Source organism: Myxocyprinus asiaticus, chromosome 47, assembly GCF_019703515.2.
Source record: "Myxocyprinus asiaticus isolate MX2 ecotype Aquarium Trade chromosome 47, UBuf_Myxa_2, whole genome shotgun sequence".
In the NCBI taxonomy this organism is placed as follows: domain Eukaryota; kingdom Metazoa; phylum Chordata; class Actinopteri; order Cypriniformes; family Catostomidae; genus Myxocyprinus; species Myxocyprinus asiaticus.
Window position 1 is genome coordinate 14618084 of NC_059390.1, and position 22709 is coordinate 14640792.

Below are 22709 nucleotides of genomic sequence, written 5' to 3' on the forward strand. Positions count from 1 at the left end.
TTATTTGGTAACAGACAGCAGAGTGTTGTAAATGCAATAAAAATTGCATTTCTCATTTCTAAATAATTCTTTAAAAAAAAAAAAAAAAAAAAGTACTAAAAGAATTACTGCAATCATTACCTGAAACATTAAGGAACCGGAATTGTTAAGAGGAATCATAAAATTCCTTACGATTCCCAACCCTACTCTAGATCCTAACCCTCACCATATCCCTATCCTTTTTTACGGCACAGCTTAGTTGATAGGACCAACAAAGGATCTCGATCAAGGAACATTTCACACCTCCTTGTGAAAACCATGTTAAGCCATGTGGTTATATTTATTACACTGATACACAAGAATCTCAAAAGATCTCATACCATTAAAATCCCAACCTTATTTTCAAGAAACTGAACCGGTGCATTAAACCCATGTCTACATCAAAGCTTTTCTGCTACTCAGAGAATGAAGATGTTGAAACGAGATCTTTTAAGTTCATGTAAAAGATTATCATATCAATCTCATGTTAATTCCATCAATTATGCAGATTTGGACTTCCTTTTTTTATCTCTATGGCAGTTTCAACTTTCAGGAAATCAAATGGCAAAAAAAAAAGTATATACTTAATTCGAATCACTAAACTCAATTCTGATATGATCTTATCACCTGCTCTCCCTTTAGAGGGTGAATATTGTTGTAATATGCACTCGGGAAAAGCAATACAGATATCAGACGTCTAATGCACAACTTAAACATCCTTTCTTGCTATTTAATACATACACACACACCTGTGACCCATCATTCATAAAACAAAGAATTATTTTCAGTTTCTTTCATTCTCTCTCACACACATTAAGTTAAACCTGATTAGTCTTCAGTAGTCAGTAAAGCTGGTTTCTCTCTGGTTCTTCATGTAACATCAGACCCTGAAGACATTTCATTATATACAAAAAACCCTCTCACACACACTCCTCCCTCCACCCTGTAATCCAATCACAACTCTGCTAATGCACTTCTCTAATGCAATCAACCAATCACAGCGTTCACTGCGGCCCTACTGGTCACATGACACCATGTCCAGGCCTGCACGAAGAGCCATGTCAGGGCTAATGTTATTTTAACTCATTTCTTAATGCAATTTAGCATTAAGCAACCTCCCCCCTCCCCTCTCTGATTTAGCCTGACTGGACACCACAAATCAATTTCTGACATTTCTAAAGAGACGATGATCCCTGTGTTGGCACTGAGGAAGGAGGGATAATGACAGACTAATGTGATTTGTGAGCCAGGGCTAGTCCTGAAACAGACTGGTCTCCATTCACTTCCTCTTTACCAACATATATTACTATTGAGGCTAATAGGCCACATTACAACATATGGAGCCAAAATGTCCTATAAGTGTAGAGCTCTTTACATTAAAGGTTTTCAGCTATGCCTAATGGCTAAGACTCCACGTGTATGACAAGACTTGTGATATGAGGTGGGTCTAGTGTTATGGAAGTAAGTTTGCCACATCAGACAGACGTGTTCAGAAGGAAAGTTGTATTAACTACTTTTATGGTCTTTTTTGGTCCTTTTTGGAGCTTGACGGTATTAATCACCATCCACTTGTGTTGTATGGACAAGATCAGCCTGGACATTCAAAATCTCTTTTTGTGTTCCATGAAAGATAAAAACAGTGGTAGACCTGTCGCGATTATTATTTGACCTAACCACGTTTCTGTTTAGATAACCACAATTATTGTGCACTTCAAATTCTAAATCACATTTTAGTGCATTTTTCTAATCACATTTTAATGCACATTTAAGTGAATATAAAAATAGCAAAGGCACGTTTGTGTGTCATTCAGTTGAACTCAGGACATCATTGAGCTGCACAGCAGATGTCAACCAGAGCAGCTCCTGTCCGGAAGAACGTGAAGCACTTCTCAAGCACTCTGATGCACTTGAGAAACAGAGGCTCATGCTACACTCCCGCAAAATACAAATGAGCAAATAAAAACTTTGATAGTGAACACAAAGAGCTCCGGCTTCAGTGACACACGGAGCAGACACACACTTTATTTCTGTGAAGTGATAGAATGAAGAAACAAAATCTTAAAGGTTTTGCTTCATGAGAAATAATGTGTAAAAGAGAAAAAATTTGGATAGAAATATTTTTCTATAGCATAATATAATATAATAAACAGTAGGGCTGGGCGATTAATAGAATTTTATTTTCAATTATGATTTTGGCTTCCAACGATTATGAAAACAAGATAATTGAGATAAAACAATTATTGTACCACATTCCATTTCACAATGAAACATCCCAGCGTAATATATTTAAAGCATCCTTTATTAAAGTTCAAATAATAAGGAAGCAGGTTATGAAAATAAACCCAGAAACTGGCATTTCTCTGTGTGGTCAGCGCTGCGTCTATGAGTTGCGTGAAGTGACCGAAGAAGAGATTGAATCTTCTCCCGGCTGATGCACACTCTGGTGCGGGGATGCTCGTCACTCCTGCGTGTTTGCTGCAGCTAGATTATAACGTGATGGCTCGAGATGTAGTGAATCATAATATGTATATCATGTTCACTGTGTGTATCTTATCATGAAGAAAATCTGCAAGATTCAGCTCTATTAAGAAGAGGACGTTTTTGAGAGTCATGTGACGCCATGCAAGGATCGGTCATGTGAAATTTCTCAGATCATCTGATAAAGATCTTGTGTTACGCGAGGAGTAAAGGAAGGCTTTCTTGGAAAAACCACAGCATTTTCTTGTTATTGTCAGAATTCCCAAGGGCGAAGAGGGACAGGATATGGTGAAATTCCTGGATGGCCTCCTTCCGAATCTGCTCAACATAGCAGGCCATAAGCTGAAAATCGAGCAAGCTCACAGGGTTCCTGCTCGGCGATCTGTGGAGGGAGGCAGACCCTGATCAATTCTGGCCAAATTTCTGAGATCATCCGATAAAGATCTTGTGTTACGCGAGGTGAGGAGTAAAGGAAGGCTTGGAAAAACCACAGCATTTTCTTGTTCCCAGACTTTGCGAATTTGACAAGAGAGAAACGTGATCGAATCAAGGAATGCAAGAAACTTTTACATCAATGGAAGTTCACTTTTGCCCTGATATTCCTGGGCAAACTGAGAAGAGATGCGAAGAATGGCCGTAAAACATTCACCTGCCCACAGCAAGCGATGTCCTTCATAAAGTCAATGGAGTAAGTCATCTTGTTGTACTCACGTTGCAGCCGAGTGGACCGGCTCACTGAGCATTCGCTTGACTGTTTGAAGAATTTGCGCACTCTTTTTGTGCTGGTTCCGCCTAGCTGCTGGAGTTTATTTTGTGGAGTGACACAGCTTCAGCACAGTTTTATGGATGAATCTACACGCTCTTTGTGCTGATTCCTCCTACTGGCTGGAGTTTGTTTTGTGGAGTATTTCTTGCAAAGACATTGGAGTGATTAAGACATTTGTTTGCACTCATGTTGCAGCCAAGTGGACCGGCTCACTGAACATTTGTTTGACTGTTTGACATATCTACAAGCTCTTTGTGTTTATTCCGCCTATTGGCTGGAGTTTGCTTTATAGATTAACATTTTGCCATGTAATTCTGTCAAACAAAATTTGTATAGAAACAACGGACTTGAGTAATCTGACGGCAAAGTTGTCGTGGGAGTTCTTGTAGGCGTGCATGGACTGTTTGAGTTTAGAGGGTCAGACGGCAGTTGGCGCTGTCGTGCGCGGGGTTAATGAACACGTTTTTCTTTTTTCTGTTTGTTTGGTTCTGAGGGATGTTCGGGTTTTGATGGTTGCACTAATGTTGGAATGTGGTCTTTATAATCTTGTTTTGACACAATCTATTTTTTCTTATATGTCAAAATGTCAAATGTTAATATGAGTGGACTGTCTCTCTCCATGTGGAATGTGAATGGGTTGGGGCACCCCATAAAAAGAAGGAATGTTATTTCTCTTCTTAAGTGTAAGAAATATGATATAGTGTTTCTTCAAGAAACTCACCTTTCTCCGCAGGAAGCTGAAAAATTTGGAAAGATATGTGGTGGGCATTTTTTTTATAGTGCTGGCTCGAGTAAGAGCAGGTGAGTCATTATACTGATAAGTAAACATCTACAATTCAAATGTCTCAAATAGATAAAAGATAACTTAGGATGAGTCATTATTGTTTTAGCTGAAATTCAGAGAAAAAGTCTTATTTTGGCTAATATTTATGCACCTAACATTGATAATCAGGGCTTTTTTATAGACCTTGAAGGGAAGTTGCAAGCTGCTGGCACCCCTCATGATATAATATTGGGAGGGGACTTTAATCTTTTGATGGACTCAGTCCTTGATCATAGTGAAGCAAAAGTGTGCAAGCCCCCTAGAGCAACATTGACGCTTCACAGGGTGTGTAAAAATCTTGGTGGAGACTTTTAAACCCATCTGGTAGGGACTATACATTTCTTTCATCAGTCCATAAGATTTACTCTAGAATAGATTTTTATATATATATATATACATACAGGTGCTGGTCATATAATTAGAATATCATCAAAAAGTTGATTTATTTCACTAATTCCATTCAAAAAGTGAAACTTGTATATTATATTCATTCATTACACACAGACTGATATATTTCAAATGTTTATTTCTTTTAATTTTGATGATTATAACTGACAACTAAGGAAAATCCCAAATTCAGTATCTCAGAAAATTAGAATATTGTGAAAAGGTTCAATATTGAAGACACCTGGTGCCACACTCTAATCAGCTAATTAACTCAAAACACCTGCAATTCCTTTAAATGGTCTCTCAGTCTAGTTCTGTACGCTACACAATCATGGGGAAGACTGCTGACTTGACAGTTGTCCAAAAGACGACCATTGACACGTTGCACAAGGAGGGCAAGACACAAATGGTCATTGCAAAAGAGGCTGGCTGTTCACAGAGCTCTGTGTCCAAGCACATTAATAGAGAGGCGAAGGGAAGGAAAAGATGTGGTAGAAAAAAGTGTACAAGCAATAGGGATAACCGCACCCTGGAGAGGACTGTGAAACAAAACCCATTCAAAAATGTGGGGGAGAACCACTACGCACAGACGTATGCAAGACATGGGTTTCAGCTGTCGCATTCCTTGTGTCAAGCCACTCTTGAACAACAGACAGCGTATGAAGCGTCTCGCCTGGGCTAAAGACAAAAAGGACTGGACTGCTGCTGAGTGGTCCAAAGTTATGTTCTCTGATGAAAGTAAATTTTGCATTTCCTTTGGAAATCAGGGTCCCAGAGTCTGGAAGAAGAGAGGAGAGGCACACAATCCATGTTGCTTGAGGTCCAGTGTAAAGTTTCCACAGTCAGTGATGGTTTGGGGTGCCATGTCATCTGCTGGTGTTGGTCCACTGTGTTTTCTGAGGTCCAAGGTCAACGCAGCCGTATACCAGGAAGTTTTAGAGCACTTCATGCTTCCTGCTGCTGACCAACTTTATGGAGATGCAGATTTCATTTTCCAACAGGACTTGGCACCTGCACACAGTGCCAAAGCAACCAGTATCTGGTTTAAGGACCATGGTATCCCTGTTCTTAATTGGCCAGCAAACTCGCCTGACCTTAACCCCATAGAAAATCTATGGGGTATTGTGAAGAGGAAGATGCGATATGCCAGACCCAACAATGCAGAAGAGCTGAAGGCCACTATCAGAGCAACCTGGGCTCTCATAACACCTGAGCAGTGCCACAGACTGATCGACTCCATGCCACGCCGCATTGCTGCAGTAATTGAGGCAAAAGGAGCCCCAACTAAGTATTGAGTGCTGTACATGCTCATACTGTTCATGTTCATACTTTTCAGTTGGCCAAGATTTCTAAAAATCCTTTCTTTGTATTGGTCTTAAGTAATATTCTAATTTTCTGAGATACTGAATTAGGGATTTTCCTTAGTTGTCAGTTATAATCATCAAAATTAAAAGAAATAAGCATTTGAAATATATCAGTCTGTGTGTAATGAATGAATATCATATACAAGTTTCACTTTTTGAATGGAATTAGTGAAATAAATCAACTTTTTGATGATATTCTAATTATATGACCAGCACCTGTATATGTATATATATATATATATATATATATATATATATATATATATATATATATATCTAAGTCCCTCATTTAATCTGTTGTTGATTGCTCAATTGGAAACATTTTAGTCTCGGATCATGCCTTGGTTTAATAGTGTTTAGAGGTGTTGCCACATATGGAGAAAAGGAAATCATATAGTTGGTGCTTTAATGTATCACTTTTGCAAAATCCTGAATTCCAACAAATGCTAAAGGCTGAAATCAATGTCTATATGGAGACCAACTGGTCCTCAGTATCCTCTGTGGGCGTGGTTTGGGAAGCACTTAAGGCGATTCTTAGGGGCGGATCATACAGTATGCCTCATTCACCAAAAAATCCAAAGCACAAGAACTCGTGGAATTGGAAGGGAATATTGTGTCGAGGCAGAGCTGAAGTGCCAAATTTCGTCTAATGGCCTCAGGGAATTGACCCAATTGAAATACAGATATAATACTATTTTGCCACAGAAGGTGGAGTTTTGGCAATTCAGGGTAAGACAGTCATACTTTGAGTCGGGGGACAAGGCAGGGAAATTCTGGCTAGATATATAAAACAGAGAGAGTCTTTTTCTTCCATTCCCTCAGTGAAATCTGCTGGTGGTGAAATAGTTACCTCGGCCATTGATATTAATAATGCTTTTAAAGAATTCTATCTTGATCTTCATAGTTCCACATCTACTGATGAAGATATTAGAAACTTTGTGGAACCATTAGAACTCCCTAAACTGACGACTGAGTTCCCTAAACTGATTCTGAGATAACCTTGGAGGAGCTTGGCGAGGTAGTTAAGGCCATTTCTACAGGCAAGGCTCCGGGGCCAGATGGCTTTGCCGCTGAATTTTTTAGATCTTATACTACAGAACTGGTTCCACTTTTGATAGAAGTTTATATGGAATCATTAAAGAATGGAAAGCTTCCGCCAACCATGACACAAGCCCGGATCAGTCTGATTCGTCCAAGTGAGTATAAGAGTTACCGTCCAATTTCCCTGATCCAGCTAGATGTAAAAATATTGTTAAAAATTCTGGCTAACCAATTAAGTAAAGTTATGACATCTCTTATACATATTAATCAGGTGGGGTTTATTCGGGGCCGTAGATCTTCTGATAACATTAGGCGTCTCATCAATATCATGTGGTCAGTAGCGAACGATCAGACTCTGGTCGCTGCCATCTCACTTGACGGCGAAAAGGCATTTGATATGGTAGAATGGCATTATCTTTTTAAGATTTTGCAAATATACAGGTTCGGGAATACTTTTATTGGATGGATTAAGTTACTTTATAGACAGACACCCGGTAGCGGCGGTACAAACAAATGGATTAATTTCAGATTATTTTACTCTGGATAGGGGCACCTGGAAGGGTTGCCCTCTTTCCCAATTATTGTTCTGTCTTGCCCTGGAACTGTTAGCAGCCGCAGTAAGAAAGGAGGATGATTTTCCAGGGGTGATGGCGGGAGGTGTGGCCATAAGCTTTTGCTTTATGCAGACGATATTTTACTATTCGTTTCCGACCCAAATAGATATATGCCTTGCCTCCACAGAATTATTTATTCCTTTTCTAAGTTCTCAGGATACAGAGTTAATTGGTCTAAATCTGAAGCTTTGGCTCTGACAGCATACTGCCTGGTAACGGCTTTTCAGCTGGGCACCTTCCAGTGGCCCAAACAGGGCATTAATTATTTGGGTATTTCATTCCCAGCAAATTTGTGTGGTTTAGTTAATGTTAATTTTGACCCTTTAATAAAAAGGTTTTCGAACAATGTGGGCAGGTGGGCTTCATTACATTTATCTATGATTGGGAAGGTTAATGTTATTAAAATGAATTGTATTCCAAAATTCAACTACCTGCTACAATCTCTCCCTATACATGTCCCCCTCTCTTATTTCAAGGAATTTGACAGCATAGCGAAGTTCTTCATTTGGAATGGTAAACGTCCCTGATTACACTTCAGTAAGATACATAGGCCGATTGACAAAGGTGGGCTAGGCCTACCCAAGATTTTGTTTTTTTATTATGCATATGTCAGACATTTGGCTCATTGATTGCTTTCACCTGAGAGAGCCCCTCCCTGGTTTTGTATTGAACAAGAAGTTCTTGCCCATAATTCGCCATTGCAAAGCCTTTCTATCAAACTAACCAGAGAAGTTAAGTTACACCCCGTTATATCACATTTGCACATGGTATGGACAAAAGTGTCCAGAATTTTTAATTCAGACATTTATTTAAATGTTGCTTCGAGCATATGGCTGAACCCAAAATTATGTACAAGTCCCCTTTCTGTTGGACAAAGTGGATTGTGAGGGAGGTTAATAAGCTCGGTGACCTATATGAGAGTGGAGTGTTGAGATCTTCTGAAAATTTGGTTAAACATTTTGGGATTCCCAGGCCTCAATTCTTCAGGTATTTACAGCTACGCCACCTGCTCTGTACTATTTTTGGGACTAGCACACACCCCCCTAAAGCTGCGGATGGGCAATTTGGATTTATTTAATAAAAATGGGGCAGCTATTTGGCCTTTTTGGAAGGCTCTCGGGGAGGGGCAATGGAGAGAGATATGGCTTCTTGGAGAATTCGCTACAGTTCTTCTATCTATTTAGGCTGTCTCAATTGCTTCTGTCTCTTCATGTAATCCCAGACTGACTCAATGTTCAGTGGGGGGTACTGTGGGGGCAATGCCATCTCTTGCAGAGCACCCTGTTCTTCTATTTTAATCTTTTCTATTTGCTAAAGCTGCAACTAACGATTATCTTGATAATCGATTAATCTTCAATTATTTCTACGATTAATCGGATAAAAATTAAATTTTATTTCCTGTATTTTATTCAAATATGATTTTTCAAAAAACTGAAATGATAAAGGGTGTAAGGATTTGATTTGATTTACATTACTGAATTAACGATTCTTTACTCTCACAAAACTTTGAACAAAGCCTGAATCATAAAAAGTTAAGTTTAAATGTATTATTATTATTACTTTCAGGACATATGCGAAACAGTTGCTTAACTTGTAAAACTTAACAAAAAAATGCTCATCATTAAAGAGTAAAATGATCCATAGGGCATGGAGTGGGACAAAAGTTCAGCCCAGCAGAGGGCAATAGTGACACGAAAACAGAAATTTTAATAACTCTGCCCAACTGAAAAATACACAATTATGTTAGATACATACAGTATGCTTGTACACCGTCACTGATTATATACATTTAAGTATTTTAATATTATAGTTTTTAAAATAGTATTTTCACTGATTACATGTTTCTAAACTATTCTTTTCAAAAAACTGTGTATGTTTATCCAGCAAAATAATGTTTGCCATTGTATAAATTTACTAGTGAAATCAGACATTACATGATGTGGCATTATCAGGAGGACTTTAAAATATCAGGACCCTTAGCATTATTATACATTATATTCAGTATTATATACAGTTTAATATAGTACAATCATCTGTAAACCCTGTGCAAATTCACTCCTGCTCTGAAAAGACTCACTGTATTACATGCGCTTACACGGGCAGGAGAAAACATTTTGAAAACCGGCACACCTTGACTGCTGAGACTTCAGTCTGATAACCATTAAAGCTGCACAATTGATTACATTACATGTACATGTTGGACAGTTTAATCAAAATTACTGCGCTCCCTTTCTCCATTGCGATCGGTTTGATTGACACGGATGCGCGCGCTCGCTTGCTTGTTAGAGTTTAACAGAGACTCGCTTGTGGTAAGAACAAATAGTTTTGCAAATACGCAGCTGATTTTGTTTGACCACAGGGATATTGTTGAGGGTCAGGGTGGGGTTGGGGATTGGGAGGGGGAAAGGGAATAATGGGGGTTAAAAGTTGATTCGTGTATATATGTTTTGCTTTTCTGTTTCATTGGTCTGAATCAATAAAAAGTGTTCATTGGGAAGAAGAGAAAGTTTGATTTTTGTGAGTTAAAAATGGATCGAAGTGAACATAAAGGTGAGAGAGTGTCTTAGCCCATTATAGACTGGAACAAAATACGTTTTTGATTGGTCTTTTTTTGGCATGTTTTCTAAAATAATATCTATAACTCCTTTAAAACAATGTATATTTACTTTAGGAGCTATACTGCAGAAGAAAAAATTGTTATCTGAGAATGTTGAATACAGTATTTAATCAGGACTCAGCATTAATGCTTGCCCGGGACAAGTGGATTTTTGAAGGGGCAAGTTAAAGAGAATTTTACTTGCCTGACCGGACAAGCAGGCTGATTAAAACGTCAATAACGAAAAAATAACCAGCTATATTTGTGATAGCCTAGGCCTGTGTCACTTATTAGAAAGTTCATATTCTTATTCTGCTGTTGAAAGTAATCCAGATCACGCATTTTATAATTCGCTAGTAATCTCGTAACAGCTGTGCCCAGTTTGATTGACAGGCGGTGTATGTGTGTGTGTTGAACGCTGGCACTAATGCGCGTCTGAACGGTCAAATACATTTTCAAAATTCGGCAAAAATGCCCGTCTTGGTGAGGTATTCATGTAAACACAGAGAGTGATGTCTGAAGTGAACGTAAAAAGCAGAGAAAAAAATGGATTTGTATAAAAAGGTCAGAATTGTGAGTATAAATGTAAGCTAATACACCTGCTGCTGTCTAGTGTGTCATTATAATAATCAAACAACCATAACAAGAAAACGAGAAAACACTCACTGCTCTTGACTGGGTAACTTTAGTAAAAGTATTAATCTATTATAATCATACAGTGAAGACCAGTAGTAGTTTTGTTGCATTTCATTCTGAATGTTTCCTTGAATACTTGATAGCCTATTGCTGTTAAAAACTTTTAAAGCTGTTAAAAAATGCACAGAATTTTCATAATTTGTTCTATTATTTTTAATCAATTTCTATTCATTGCTGTTTTTTATTGTTATTTTATTACTGACTGTTTACTAGTCTTGAATTATTAAGAACTTGAAACCATTCTTCCATAATTAACATATTAGTTAGTGTTGTTATTTTTTGTGGTTTTGAAGCTGGTATTGAGTATCATAAAATTTCATTACCGACTACTGACATTTTGGTATTGTGATAATGTATAGCCTTTATTGTACATGGGATATCTTGCTGCAATAACATGATGAAAAAGTAGATTTCATTCCATAGAAGTGTGAGCATCCCTGCTGTAAATGATGGCGATGGAGGCTTTTCTTTATTTGACTACCATACGTAACATAAAATAATTATCACATGACAATAGTCTCCTCCCCTACCCAGTGCAGTTTACATTTCAAGTTCAAGAAAATCCACTGTTAAAAGACAAGTTCAATAAATGCGTTATGCTTCCAAAGTCAATGAGTAATTGTGTTAAATAATCGTGATCTCAATATTGACAAAATAATCGTGATTATCATTTTTGCCATAATCAAGCAGCCCTAATATACAGTATAATATAATTCAAAAATATATATAAAAAAAATTACATTTTATTTTTTTATTTAAAAAATAAAAAAGAGTTCAAAAAACAACAGTGTAAATATAAAATTGGCCAAAACTAAAGCTGACCTAAAAGAGAGACATATTTTAAGTATTTAGAAATATTTTTATTTTTAAAACATTATTTTTCATGACACAAGTTTTTAAAGCCTTAAAAGGAAATCATTTATTATATATTATGTAAGTATATAAGTAAAAATTACTTGAAAGCACACATGCACCTTAAGAAACATGACAATTTATATGACAATTAATCATCCTAAACGAGACAATTAATCATCATAATTGCAATTACTTGTTTAACAATTAATCGTCAGCCAAATTTCATAATCTTGACAGCCCTAAACAGTGGGTTCTCACAGTGGGTAAGTAAATGATGATATACTAATTGTGAGCAAATTACAGAATTTTCTTTTTTTTTGGATGATCATGATTTCATGATTTTGGACATTGTTGGGTCTCTGGTTAAAATACTCCCACGCTTTAGATGACCGTAGGCAAGTTTTATTTAGCTGCAGCTTGTTCTTCGGGGGAATCCATACTTAAACCGGGCGCTGCCATTTTAATTACTCCATTGCGACGCGCCGACGCATGTTATGCAAATCGACGTATTTCTGTAATCGATGACGTCGATTAATCGTCCCAGCCCTATTATGCGACAAAGTGTTTTTTTTAAGCATGATGACATCACACACACTATTTATATCGATAAAAGGCCATTTGAATGGAAATAAGCAGAAGCCAGCAAATTTTGCAAACAGTTTTTTATGCATTTTCACTTTGTCAATAACAGTGCGAAAAATGGATGGAAACTAGGTTATTGTGAACTCACTTGAACTTGGCATTGACATCATTTGCTGCCTTGTGATAGTTCTCATTGGACACCTTGTAGAACTGGGCACTCTGAGGAAGGGAGAGAAAAAATGTGCGTGTTAAAATACAGCAAAAAGCCACGAGAGGCTGTTACAGTGATTTTTCCTGGCACATTCATTCAAAATGTGCAATGCCAGCGTTTTTAGTCGTTTTGACTCATCCAATCAGAATTCTAAGTCAGAACTATTCATTTTACAAACCCAATTCCGAAAAAGTTGGGACAGTATGAAAAATTCTAAAAACAAAAACAAAAAGGAGGGATTTGTAAATTATATTCACCCTTTGCTCTATTGAAAGCACTACAACTAAACATTATATGATGTTTACCTTGTGAATTTCATTGGTTTTTTGAAAATGTACAGGAATTTCTAATCATCTGATTGCAACACGCTCCAAAAAAGTTGAGACAGGGGCAATTTAAGACTAATAACAATTTGACAAGTTGAAATAACAAGACAATGTGAAACAGGAGATGTTAAACAGGTGAGACAATTGTGTCATAGTATATAAGGAGCCTAGTCCTTCCAGAGCAAGGATCGTTCAAGACTTGTCAATTTGCCAACAGATGCTTCAGCAAATAATCCAGCACTATGAGAACAATGCTCCCCAAAGAAAAATTGGAAGGATTTTGTGCATGTTACCCTCTACAGTGCACATTATAGTTAAAAGTTTCAAGGAATCTGGTCAAATCTCGTTGCGTAAAGGGCAAGACAAAAACAACTTCTGAATGCGCGTGATCTCCAATCCCTCAGATGTCACTGTCGTAAAAACGTCATTCATCTGAAATGGATATCATGAACATGGGCTTGGGATTACTTTAGTACCCCTTTGTTAGTCAACACCACTCGCCGCTGCATCCACAGATGCAAGTTAAGAATTTACTTTGCAAAGTAGAAGCCCTACATCAACACTGTCCAGAAGTGCTGCCGACTTCTCTGGGCTCGGCCTCATCTGAAATGGTAAGTAGAACAGCGGAACAGTGATTTTTGGTCCGATGGGTCAACATTTCAAATTGTTTTTTTTAAAAACACACCCATTTTATTCGCTGGTCCAAAGAGGAAAAGGACCAACCAAGCTGTTATCAGCGTCAGGTCCAAAAGCCAGTGTCTGGCTTAATGCTTAATAAGTGTTATTAGAAGACATGGTGATTTTTCACAGAGGTAAACACTCGACTGTCCCAGCTATTTTGGAGTATGTTGCAATCATCTGATTTGAAATTACTGTACATTTTCAAAAAAAACTATGAAAGTCACAAGGTAAACATCATAATGTGTAGTTGTAGTGCTTTCAATATAGCAAAGGGTGAATATAATTTACAAATCACTCCTTTGTTTTAATTTACATTTTTCATACTGTCCCAACTTTTTCAGAATTGGGGTTGTATAACTGAACAAATATAACACTGAAATATTTTCACAATTAAAAGCTAAGCTTGTACATGTATCCCTATCCACTCTGCTTTCTACACATAAAAATCTCCCACTAACACACAGCTTTAAAACAGCAGTGGACCCCACCCGTTGGGTCTCCAAGTTCCTGTATTACTAGAAAAGAGAGAAATAATAATAAAAATAAATAAATAAAAATTTCAAACACTTTCTTGTTATCAGTGCAGCACAAATAGTATTGCTTGCTTTTCGATTTCTTGGGGTTGTGAGAAACTACTGCTACTGTATGGATTTTGATGGACTGCACATCAAGTAAGAGCCGCTCAAAGTGTCTATCAACAATGTGGTGCTATTATTGTACACTGTAAAATGTATGGGAACAACACCAGGAAGTGGTGAAGGCACAGCATGAAAATGGAGATTTTGGGAATAAATCCATACTGTTCCCCATGAGAAAGAATAGAGTCTTCCTCAATGGGACATTTACCAGCCTGAAAAGCTGAATACTTCGCTGGGTCTCATTCAAATTTTGAGATGTTTTGTGTTCATAGGGTACATCTGTACATGAAAAAGTATGCTTGTTTAAATCTATTAATTCCAAATATTAGAACTAGAGATACAAATGGATATCCGCCTCTGCAATCTCTAGAAAATGACTAAATAAAATGCCCAAACATGTAAAGAATTGTGATTGGGTCCATTACTGAGAAAAGTACCTATCAGTAGTGATCTGGATGTTGACGACTTTAGGCACAGAGTTTAATAGGCAATTTAATTTAGTTTAAATAATTAAACAAGATTATAATATGCTCTTTTCAACCGTTTTGTCTCATTTAAACACAATTTGTATTTGAATAAATTAATTATTAATAAATACAAAACCACTCACTTGTCCAGAAAAAATAAGTATCATTCAAAAATGTTGAATTTGGATTTATAATGCAGGCAAAATAAAGGAAATACAGAGAAAGTAACAGAGTTTAGGCCAAATGTGGCTTACATTAGGCACTTCAGGTTTAACAGTCTGACTAACTATAAAACTACAAAAACTCAGACGTTCTGCATTGGGGGTGACACGCCTTCTTGCAAACTTCCAATATAATGTTTTATTTTATCGTTAAATAGATGTTGACAAGCAAGCCATCAATTATTTTATTAGATCAACAGGTATTGAAAGTTAAAGAGGGCGTAAAACTCCAACTGGCTCCGACTGGCCAGGTGGAAGGGGAACAACCACGGTGATTTTAAGAGCATGTTGTGATGATGCTGATCTGATGGGCGGAGTTAGCACTAATCAATGCGACACAACAAAAGGATGCTGGCCAGAACAGACACTGATTAAACGGAAATGGAGTCTCACACACACACACACACACATGTTCTAAAGCCCCATGACCTGAGTGGTGGTGTAATTTGGGAGGTCTGTCATTTCTCTTGATTAATGTGAGAGAGCTGATTTTGATTTGAGAGTTGTGCACACACTGATTCAGAGGCCCCACCATCAGTCCGTGAGCACACCTTTAACACCCACATGCTCTTTTACAAAACACCAAACCCTCATCTTCATCTGCCACATTCTGAGTAGGGCTGAAATGATTAGACAATGTTATCGGCAACGTCAACAATAAAAAAAACTGGCGACAAAAATGTTTGTTGTCGAATAGTCATTTGATCTCATTTAACGTAACATGAGATCACATTAAACTCTAATGATGACGCACGAGAGCAGCACTACAGTTCGCACCTGACTGAGGAGAGAAAGAATTACAGCTCATAGTCCAGATGCACTCTAAACTTTCCAAACAGCTTCAGGTGATGTAGATCGCAAAGTATGAGGGAATTATACAAAAATACCAAATAAGTAAATACAGAAGCACTCTCGTTGTGGAATAAGTGGAGCTGGAGCTGCCGCTCCGCTGAAGCAAAACTTGCATGTCGAGCATCTTTAAAGGAAACATATATAATGCGTTATAGCTTTATTAAAGTTCAAATAATAAGGAAGCTGGTCATGTAAATAACTACAAACTCTGAAACTGGCCTCTTCTATGAGTTGCGAGAATGTCCCAATCTAAGGGGGAGAGAATGAAACTGCACCTGGCTGAGGCACACTCTTGTTGCAGGGACACTCATCCCTCGAACGCGTGATTGCTGCAGCTAGATTATAACGTGATGCTTGTGACTTATTGCATCATAATGTGTGTCACTGTGCATTTCTTATCGTGAAGAAAATTTGCAATATGCAGCTTTATTAATAAGAGTTTGTTTTTTTGTGAGTTAAAGATGGATTGAAGTGAACGGAAAGGTGAGAGAGTTGTCTTCACCCCATTATACACTGCACCAAAATACATTTTTGATATTTTTTGGCTTGTTTTCCAATATAAATACCTAAAACTCCTTTAAAACAACATACATTTACTTTAGCAGCTATACTGCAAAAGAAAAAAAATTTTATCTGGGAATGTTGAATATAATATAAAAAATACAAATGTTTTAAAATATCTAAAAATCCTATAAAAAAAGATGCATTCATCTGAGAAGCAGCATATAATATATTTAGACTTGCTTTTAGAGAATAGATCTTGAATATAAGTAATTTTGTCTTTACTGCACTTGCAGAAGTATAACCAATTTTACAAAGTATAACAAATATTTAAGATACATTCTCTAAAAGCAAGTCTAAATATCTTATATTTTGCTTCTCAAGTAAATGTATCTTGTTTTAAAAACAATAGGATTTTGTGCAGTATTTTTCTTTTTTTTTACTGAATAAAACTTAAAAAGTATTTTTTTCCTTTAATTCAGTGAATGTCATTTAGAGGTACTTTAAAAAGATGATTTTGTCCTCTTTATTGTAAGCAAGCACGTTTAATACAACCTTTTAATTCGGGCACAATCTGAATAGTCGGTTAAGATCTAATGATTAATCGTCGCAATAATCGCAGAATAGTCAAATAATCGTTCTAATAATCGTTAGATTAATCGATTATCAAAATAATTGTTAGTTGCAGCCCTGCAATGTGGTAATGACTAGTTTACAAATAATCCTTCAAGTAACGCAATCCACCTTTTTCCACATGAATATGTCTATAGAGGTCAGTGGACACACGGCCCATAAAGCACTATAAAGCTCTGCTTCAATGGGCTAAGCCATACATCTTTACGATTAGATTTCAGTGGAGTACAGTTCATCATTCAATCATTGTTCATTGAACGGGATGCTCTAAACACATCATTTTGTTCCTGCCTGGATGCCGTGCTTCTCTAGGTGTCTGTGGGAGCTTCATGAGCACAATTTGCATTGGTTCTGCATCTAATTGCCTATTGGTCATTGGGTTTTCAATCAATGTATTTATGTCCTACCTGGAAGCTTAGCTTCTCTACAAGATGGTTAGTCGGGCTCTCAAATAGATACAGTCGGCAACACGTCATACCCGGGGGTGTGGTATAGCGTGGGGGAAAGTGAAGCCTTGTAACCATAGTTACTCATACATTCCTATGAGGTAAAGGGGAGAAATATCCGACAAATGTGGCTATTTAAAAACAACGAAAAATATGAAGAAAAGCTGTTGTGTAGTTTTTTTGCTCTCCAAACAATGCCAAAAAACTCTAAACTAATTTTTTTTTGTATTGCCCGCCAACTGACAGAAATAGAAGCCTAAAGAAGAGCACTGTGGCTGCAGTCGACCACATGCTGGATACGTGCTTTTATGTATTTGGGAAACATCCGAGCAGATTCAAGACTAAATCAATCATCATATCATCACAACAGCAGTTCCAGCAGAGACATAATGATGAGTTAACACCAAAAAACAAGACAAGATAAATGAGAAAACTTTACATGATCGGAGTGGAGCACTGCTTATTGTTTTTCATGCTTTAATCAATCAAACATTTCTAAGGAGATGTATTTCTCTGTAAGTTTGGTTTGGCAAAGTGTTTAGTAAATGGGGTTTCTGGTAAAGTTGCTGTGAAATGTGAAATTTGGGTTATTTTATGTGTACAGTCATTTAATTAACCATCATTCATATTAAAAGGTATGAAGAAAACTGTTTTAAGATACCAGTCGAATGACAAAATATTAACGTAGCAGTCCTAAATGTAAACTTCTGTTATGGGGTGGCCTGGTGCTGCTAAGAAACAACTTTATGGCTCAACAGCTTGCAGCTGCTTATATTTCTGTCAGTTGGCAGGCAATAAAAAATCAGTTTAGATTATTTGGCATTGTTTGAAGTGCAAAAAACTACACAACAGCTATTCGTCATGTTTTTCGTTGTTAAAACAGCCAAATCTATTGGATATTTCTCCCCATTTTCCTCCTAGGAATGTATGAGTAAATATGGTAACATCTCTTTGCTTTCCCCCATGAGTGGGCGAAAATGGTAATGAAATAGCAATGTACCTGATTGATATTGTACAAAATGTAAAAGTACCACTATTGAGGGTAGTATTCGGTGGCTTGGAGTTATCTGCAACCTGAAGCAACACATTTATTGCATTTCAGCTTCATAATGGGATATCTTGCCTGTTTTGAGCTTAGTTGATCATTTTTGTTAAGAAATATTACTGTTTGAGTAGATGTTTGAGCAGCTTTTGGGAGAAACATTGCAGACACCAAAAAAGATGTGTTTCCCAACTTTTGAAAAGCACCAGCCACCACTGTTACTAAAGTGTCCTAAGTGGTTTCTAAAGAGTTGCTAGTGTGCAGTGGTTGCTAGGTGGTTACTTACTACCAAAAGAGCCCTCCCACAAATCTGTATAATATTCTTATCCCCATGTATGGCAGGGACCATTTATTAATGTCTATGGGATTTTTCCACCCATTTCATCATCCTCTGAGCAAACATCTGTAATTGGTTAGTAATTCTAACTGCTTAAAAAAGTAACAGCACACCTCTCTCCTCAATATGCCAAACATTTTGAGGTATTTTGTGAGGAAGATTAATAAGTATGATCAATAATAATAGTGATGTTTGCCTTCTCTGTTAATACAGTTTAAACTCTTCACCTGTTCCATATAGCAGCTGTCAGACTGTCTGAAAGTTCTCTCACATATTTTGTGTACAGGTAGCTTGACATAGAAGTTCATTTAATCTGGTGCACCTAGCGGGTGTCATAGACTAATCAAAGACCTACCTAAAAAGCTACTTCTGTCACAGGCAGTGGATTTAGATGGTGTTTAAGAAACAACCCCATGTTCAAATTAAATCTCCCAGGCTTTTTAATGAGATATTTGAGCAGTGGCGCTGTAATCAGTAGGTTGTGTTATCTCTCTCAGACCAGAGAGGATGTGGAGGGAAACCCTGCTGTGACAGCCATTATGGCTCAACAGCATGGCGGCCATATTGGCTATGCAGTGCACTTGTGGAGGTGTGAGACAGAGCTTTAAAAAAATCTAAGCTGGTGATTGCAAACAGGGAAAGAAAGAAGAACAGCGGCCTGTGGAGTCTATCCTTCCATTTTTCCCCTCTTACTCGCAAACAAGCAAAAGTACACAAACAACGCTGTCACTCAATGTCAGAATAACAGTCTAACAGTATTCTGTTATTTCGTATTCTATTCTAGTAAAACCTGACTAGACGTTCTGTGCTAGTATGGAAAATATCTTTAGACACTGAGTGTCATATTTGAAACATTTTACAACTCATCAGACAGTGAGCCAACACAGTATGCACATTCAGTGCAAACATGATATTGCAAGTTAAGCCAAGTTTAAAAAGGTGCGTCTCGTCATAAACAGTGTTTTAAGGTCACTGTGTCAAGTTAAACCTAGTTTGAAACTAAGAAAAATGCGTCTCGAGAATAGATCTATTTTAGGGGTGTAAAGGTTTATCGTGGAACGATACATTACGGTTCAAAAATGTGATGATGCACATTGTGGAGATTGGATTTTTGTTTTGTGCATCTATTCTATCCAATACGTGCAACGTTCTACACCTACATATCACAGGCATACAAACAGAAATGGCTCTGTGCACAAGGAGCTCTAAAATATGATTGCGCTCTAACAGCCACAGATATTGTATGTTGAGATCAGCTGAAACTGCGAAAACTGAAACTGAAACAGAAAAGTGAATGTAATACAGGGAGCACCAGGAGCGGGAGAGAGAGACGCGCCTTTCAGCGTGAGGGATTGAATGACCGTTTGAAGTGCGAGAGTGATCTGCTCTGTCTGCATGAGAGAAAATTAAAGTTTAGAGGTTTATAGTGCCATATTAATCTGCTATACACAAAGGGTTTTTCCTGGGTCAAAAATGGTCTTCGGTGTTGGATGAAGTACATGCTCATCACATATGTGATGCAGTTTCTTTTTTTTTTACATTATTGCATTAATATTTAAGATATTTAGTTGCATTTCATGTTTGTAATGAATATTATTTATTTTTGATCATCTGAGCATCTAGAAAATTCTGAATTCAACAGTCTTTTTTACTTCAAGGTGCTGTGGGAAATCAAACTAATTTAACACCTTATTTCTATAGGCCTAAATATAAAATTTATGAGTAAACCACTTTACTGATTTGGGACTGTTCTTCTATAGAGGAAATGTTTGTTTCCAACTCCATAACAGATATTATTTTCCTTTTATCAGACTTTTAATGAATTGGGAATCATTTTGATTTTAGGAACATCTGAAGCCAAACCAGGCCAGTTTATTTCCTAATCTCAAACATCATGAGGAAATATATTACAATATTATACATGACTTTGCTCAAAAGTTATAACACAACTGCCAGAGTTGTAATGAAAAATTATGTTACAGTTTACTATGATAAATGTTAGTGTTGATGTGTAGATGTGAAAAGTTTTGTACTCAGAATCAGAATGAGCTTTATTGCCAAGTATGCTTACACATACAAGGAATTTGTCTTGGTGACAGGAGCTTCCAGTACACAACAATACAAAAACAGCAACAAGACTTTTATAAAATAATTAAAATTGAATAAAAAATAGATAAATATTGAAAAGAAAAAAGTATATATAGAATACACAATATATATATATACACATATACATACATACATACATACACATACGCAGTACAAATCTAAATACAAGTCGGTTATGCACAGTGCAAGGGCATGTAATGGCAGAAGAGGTAGCATGTGTTGGATAATATAAAAAGACTAAGCTGTGTATTGCACATTAATTATTGCTCAAAGGGGCAGTTTTAACTGTTCATGAGTTGGATAGCCTGGGGAAAAAAACTGTTCCTGTGCCTGACGGTTCTGGTGCTCAGAGCTCTGAAGCATCCGCCAGAAGGCAACAGTTCAAAAAGGTAGTGGGCAGGGTGAGTGGGGTCCAGAGTGATTTTTCCAGCCTTTTTCCTCACTCTGGAAGTGTATAGTTCTTGAAGGGGGGGCAGGGGGTAACCAATAATCCTCTCAGCAGTCCGAATTGTCCTTTGTAGTCTTCTGATGTCTGATTTCGTTGCTGAACCAAACCAGACAGTTATTGAAGTGCAGAGGACAGACTCAATGACCGCTGAGTAGAACTGTATCAGCAGCGCATGTGGCAGGTTGAACTTCCTCAGCTGGCGAAGGAAGTACAACCTCTGCTGGGCCTTTTTCACAATGGAGTCAGTGTGGGTCTCCCACTTCAGGTGCTGTGAGATGGTAGTGCCCAGGAACCTGAATGACTCCACTGCTGCCACAGTGCTGTTTAGAATGGTGAGGGGGGACAGTGTTGGGGGGTTCCTCCTAAAGTCCACAATCATTTCCACCGTTTTGAGTGTGTTCAGCTCAAGGTTGTTTTGACTGCACCAGACAGCCAGCTGTTTAACCTCCCTTCTGTATGCAGACTCATCGTCATCTCGGATGAGGCCGATGACAGTGGTGTCGTCTGCAAACTTCAGGAGCTTGACAGAGGGGTCCTTGGCAATGCAGTCATTGGTGTAGAGGGAGAAGAGTAGTGGGGAGAGCACACATCCCTGGGGGGTGCTGGAAGTGAATTTTCCCTGTCTCACAAGCTGCTGCCTGTCTGTCAGAAAGCTGGAAATCCACTGACAGACAGACGTGGGAACAGAGAGTTGGTGTAATTTAGTCCGGAGAATAGATGGGATGATGGTGTTGAAAGCCGAACTGAAGTCCACAAAAAGGATCCTTGCATATGTCCCTGGTTTGTCCAGATGTTGCAGGATATGATGCAATCCCATGTTGACTGCATCATCCACAGACCTGTTTGCTCGATAAGCAAATTGAAGAGGATCTAGAAAGGGTCCAGTGATGTCCTTCAGGTAGGCCAACACCAGTCTCTCAAATGATTTCATGACCACAGACGTCAGGGCGACAGGTCTGTAGTCATTAAGTCCTGTGATTTTTGGTTTCTTTGGGATGGGGATGTGAGTGGAATATTTGAAGCAGCATGGGACTTCACACTGCTCCTGTGATTTTTGGTTTCTTTGGGATGGGGATGATAGTGGAACGTTTGAAGCAGCATGGGACTTCACACTGCTCCAGTGATCTATTGAAGATCTGTGTGAAGATGGGGGCCAGCTGGTTAGCACAGGATCTAAGACATGCAGGTGAAACGCCATCTGGGCCCTGTGCTTTCCTTATCCTTTGTTTTTGAAAGTTGCGGCTTACATCATCTTCACAGATCTTAAGTGAAGGTTGAGTAGCAGGAGGGGAGAGGAGGGGGGTTGCAGGAGGTGTTGGTGTTTGTGTGAAGTGAACATCAGTGTGGGTGTGGGTGTGAGATTGGGCCTTTCAAATATACAGTAGAACACATTCAGGTCATCAGCCAGTTGTTGGTCCACCACAGGATTGGGGGTAGGAGTCCTGTAATTCGTAAGTTGTTGCATGCCACTCCACACTGATGCAGGGTCGTTAGCTGAAAACTTGTCTTTCTGCTTCTCAGAGTATCTTCTTTTAGCCACTCTGATTCCTTTATTCAGAGTGTTCCTGGCCTGAAGA

The 22709-nt window shown here is 38.0% G+C and overlaps 1 protein-coding gene across 2 annotated transcripts in view; it reads right to left on the reverse strand.

Moving 5' to 3' along the window:
* LOC127436503 (MICOS complex subunit MIC19-like) overlaps positions 1-22709 on the reverse strand; it is a 111424-nt gene that overhangs the window by 18205 nt on the left and 70510 nt on the right. For both annotated transcript variants that reach the window (XM_051690707.1, XM_051690706.1), the window contains one exon: positions 12369-12439. In XM_051690707.1, the coding sequence (XP_051546667.1) occupies positions 12369-12439 (71 nt within the window). The remainder of the gene's footprint in view (positions 1-12368; positions 12440-22709) is intronic.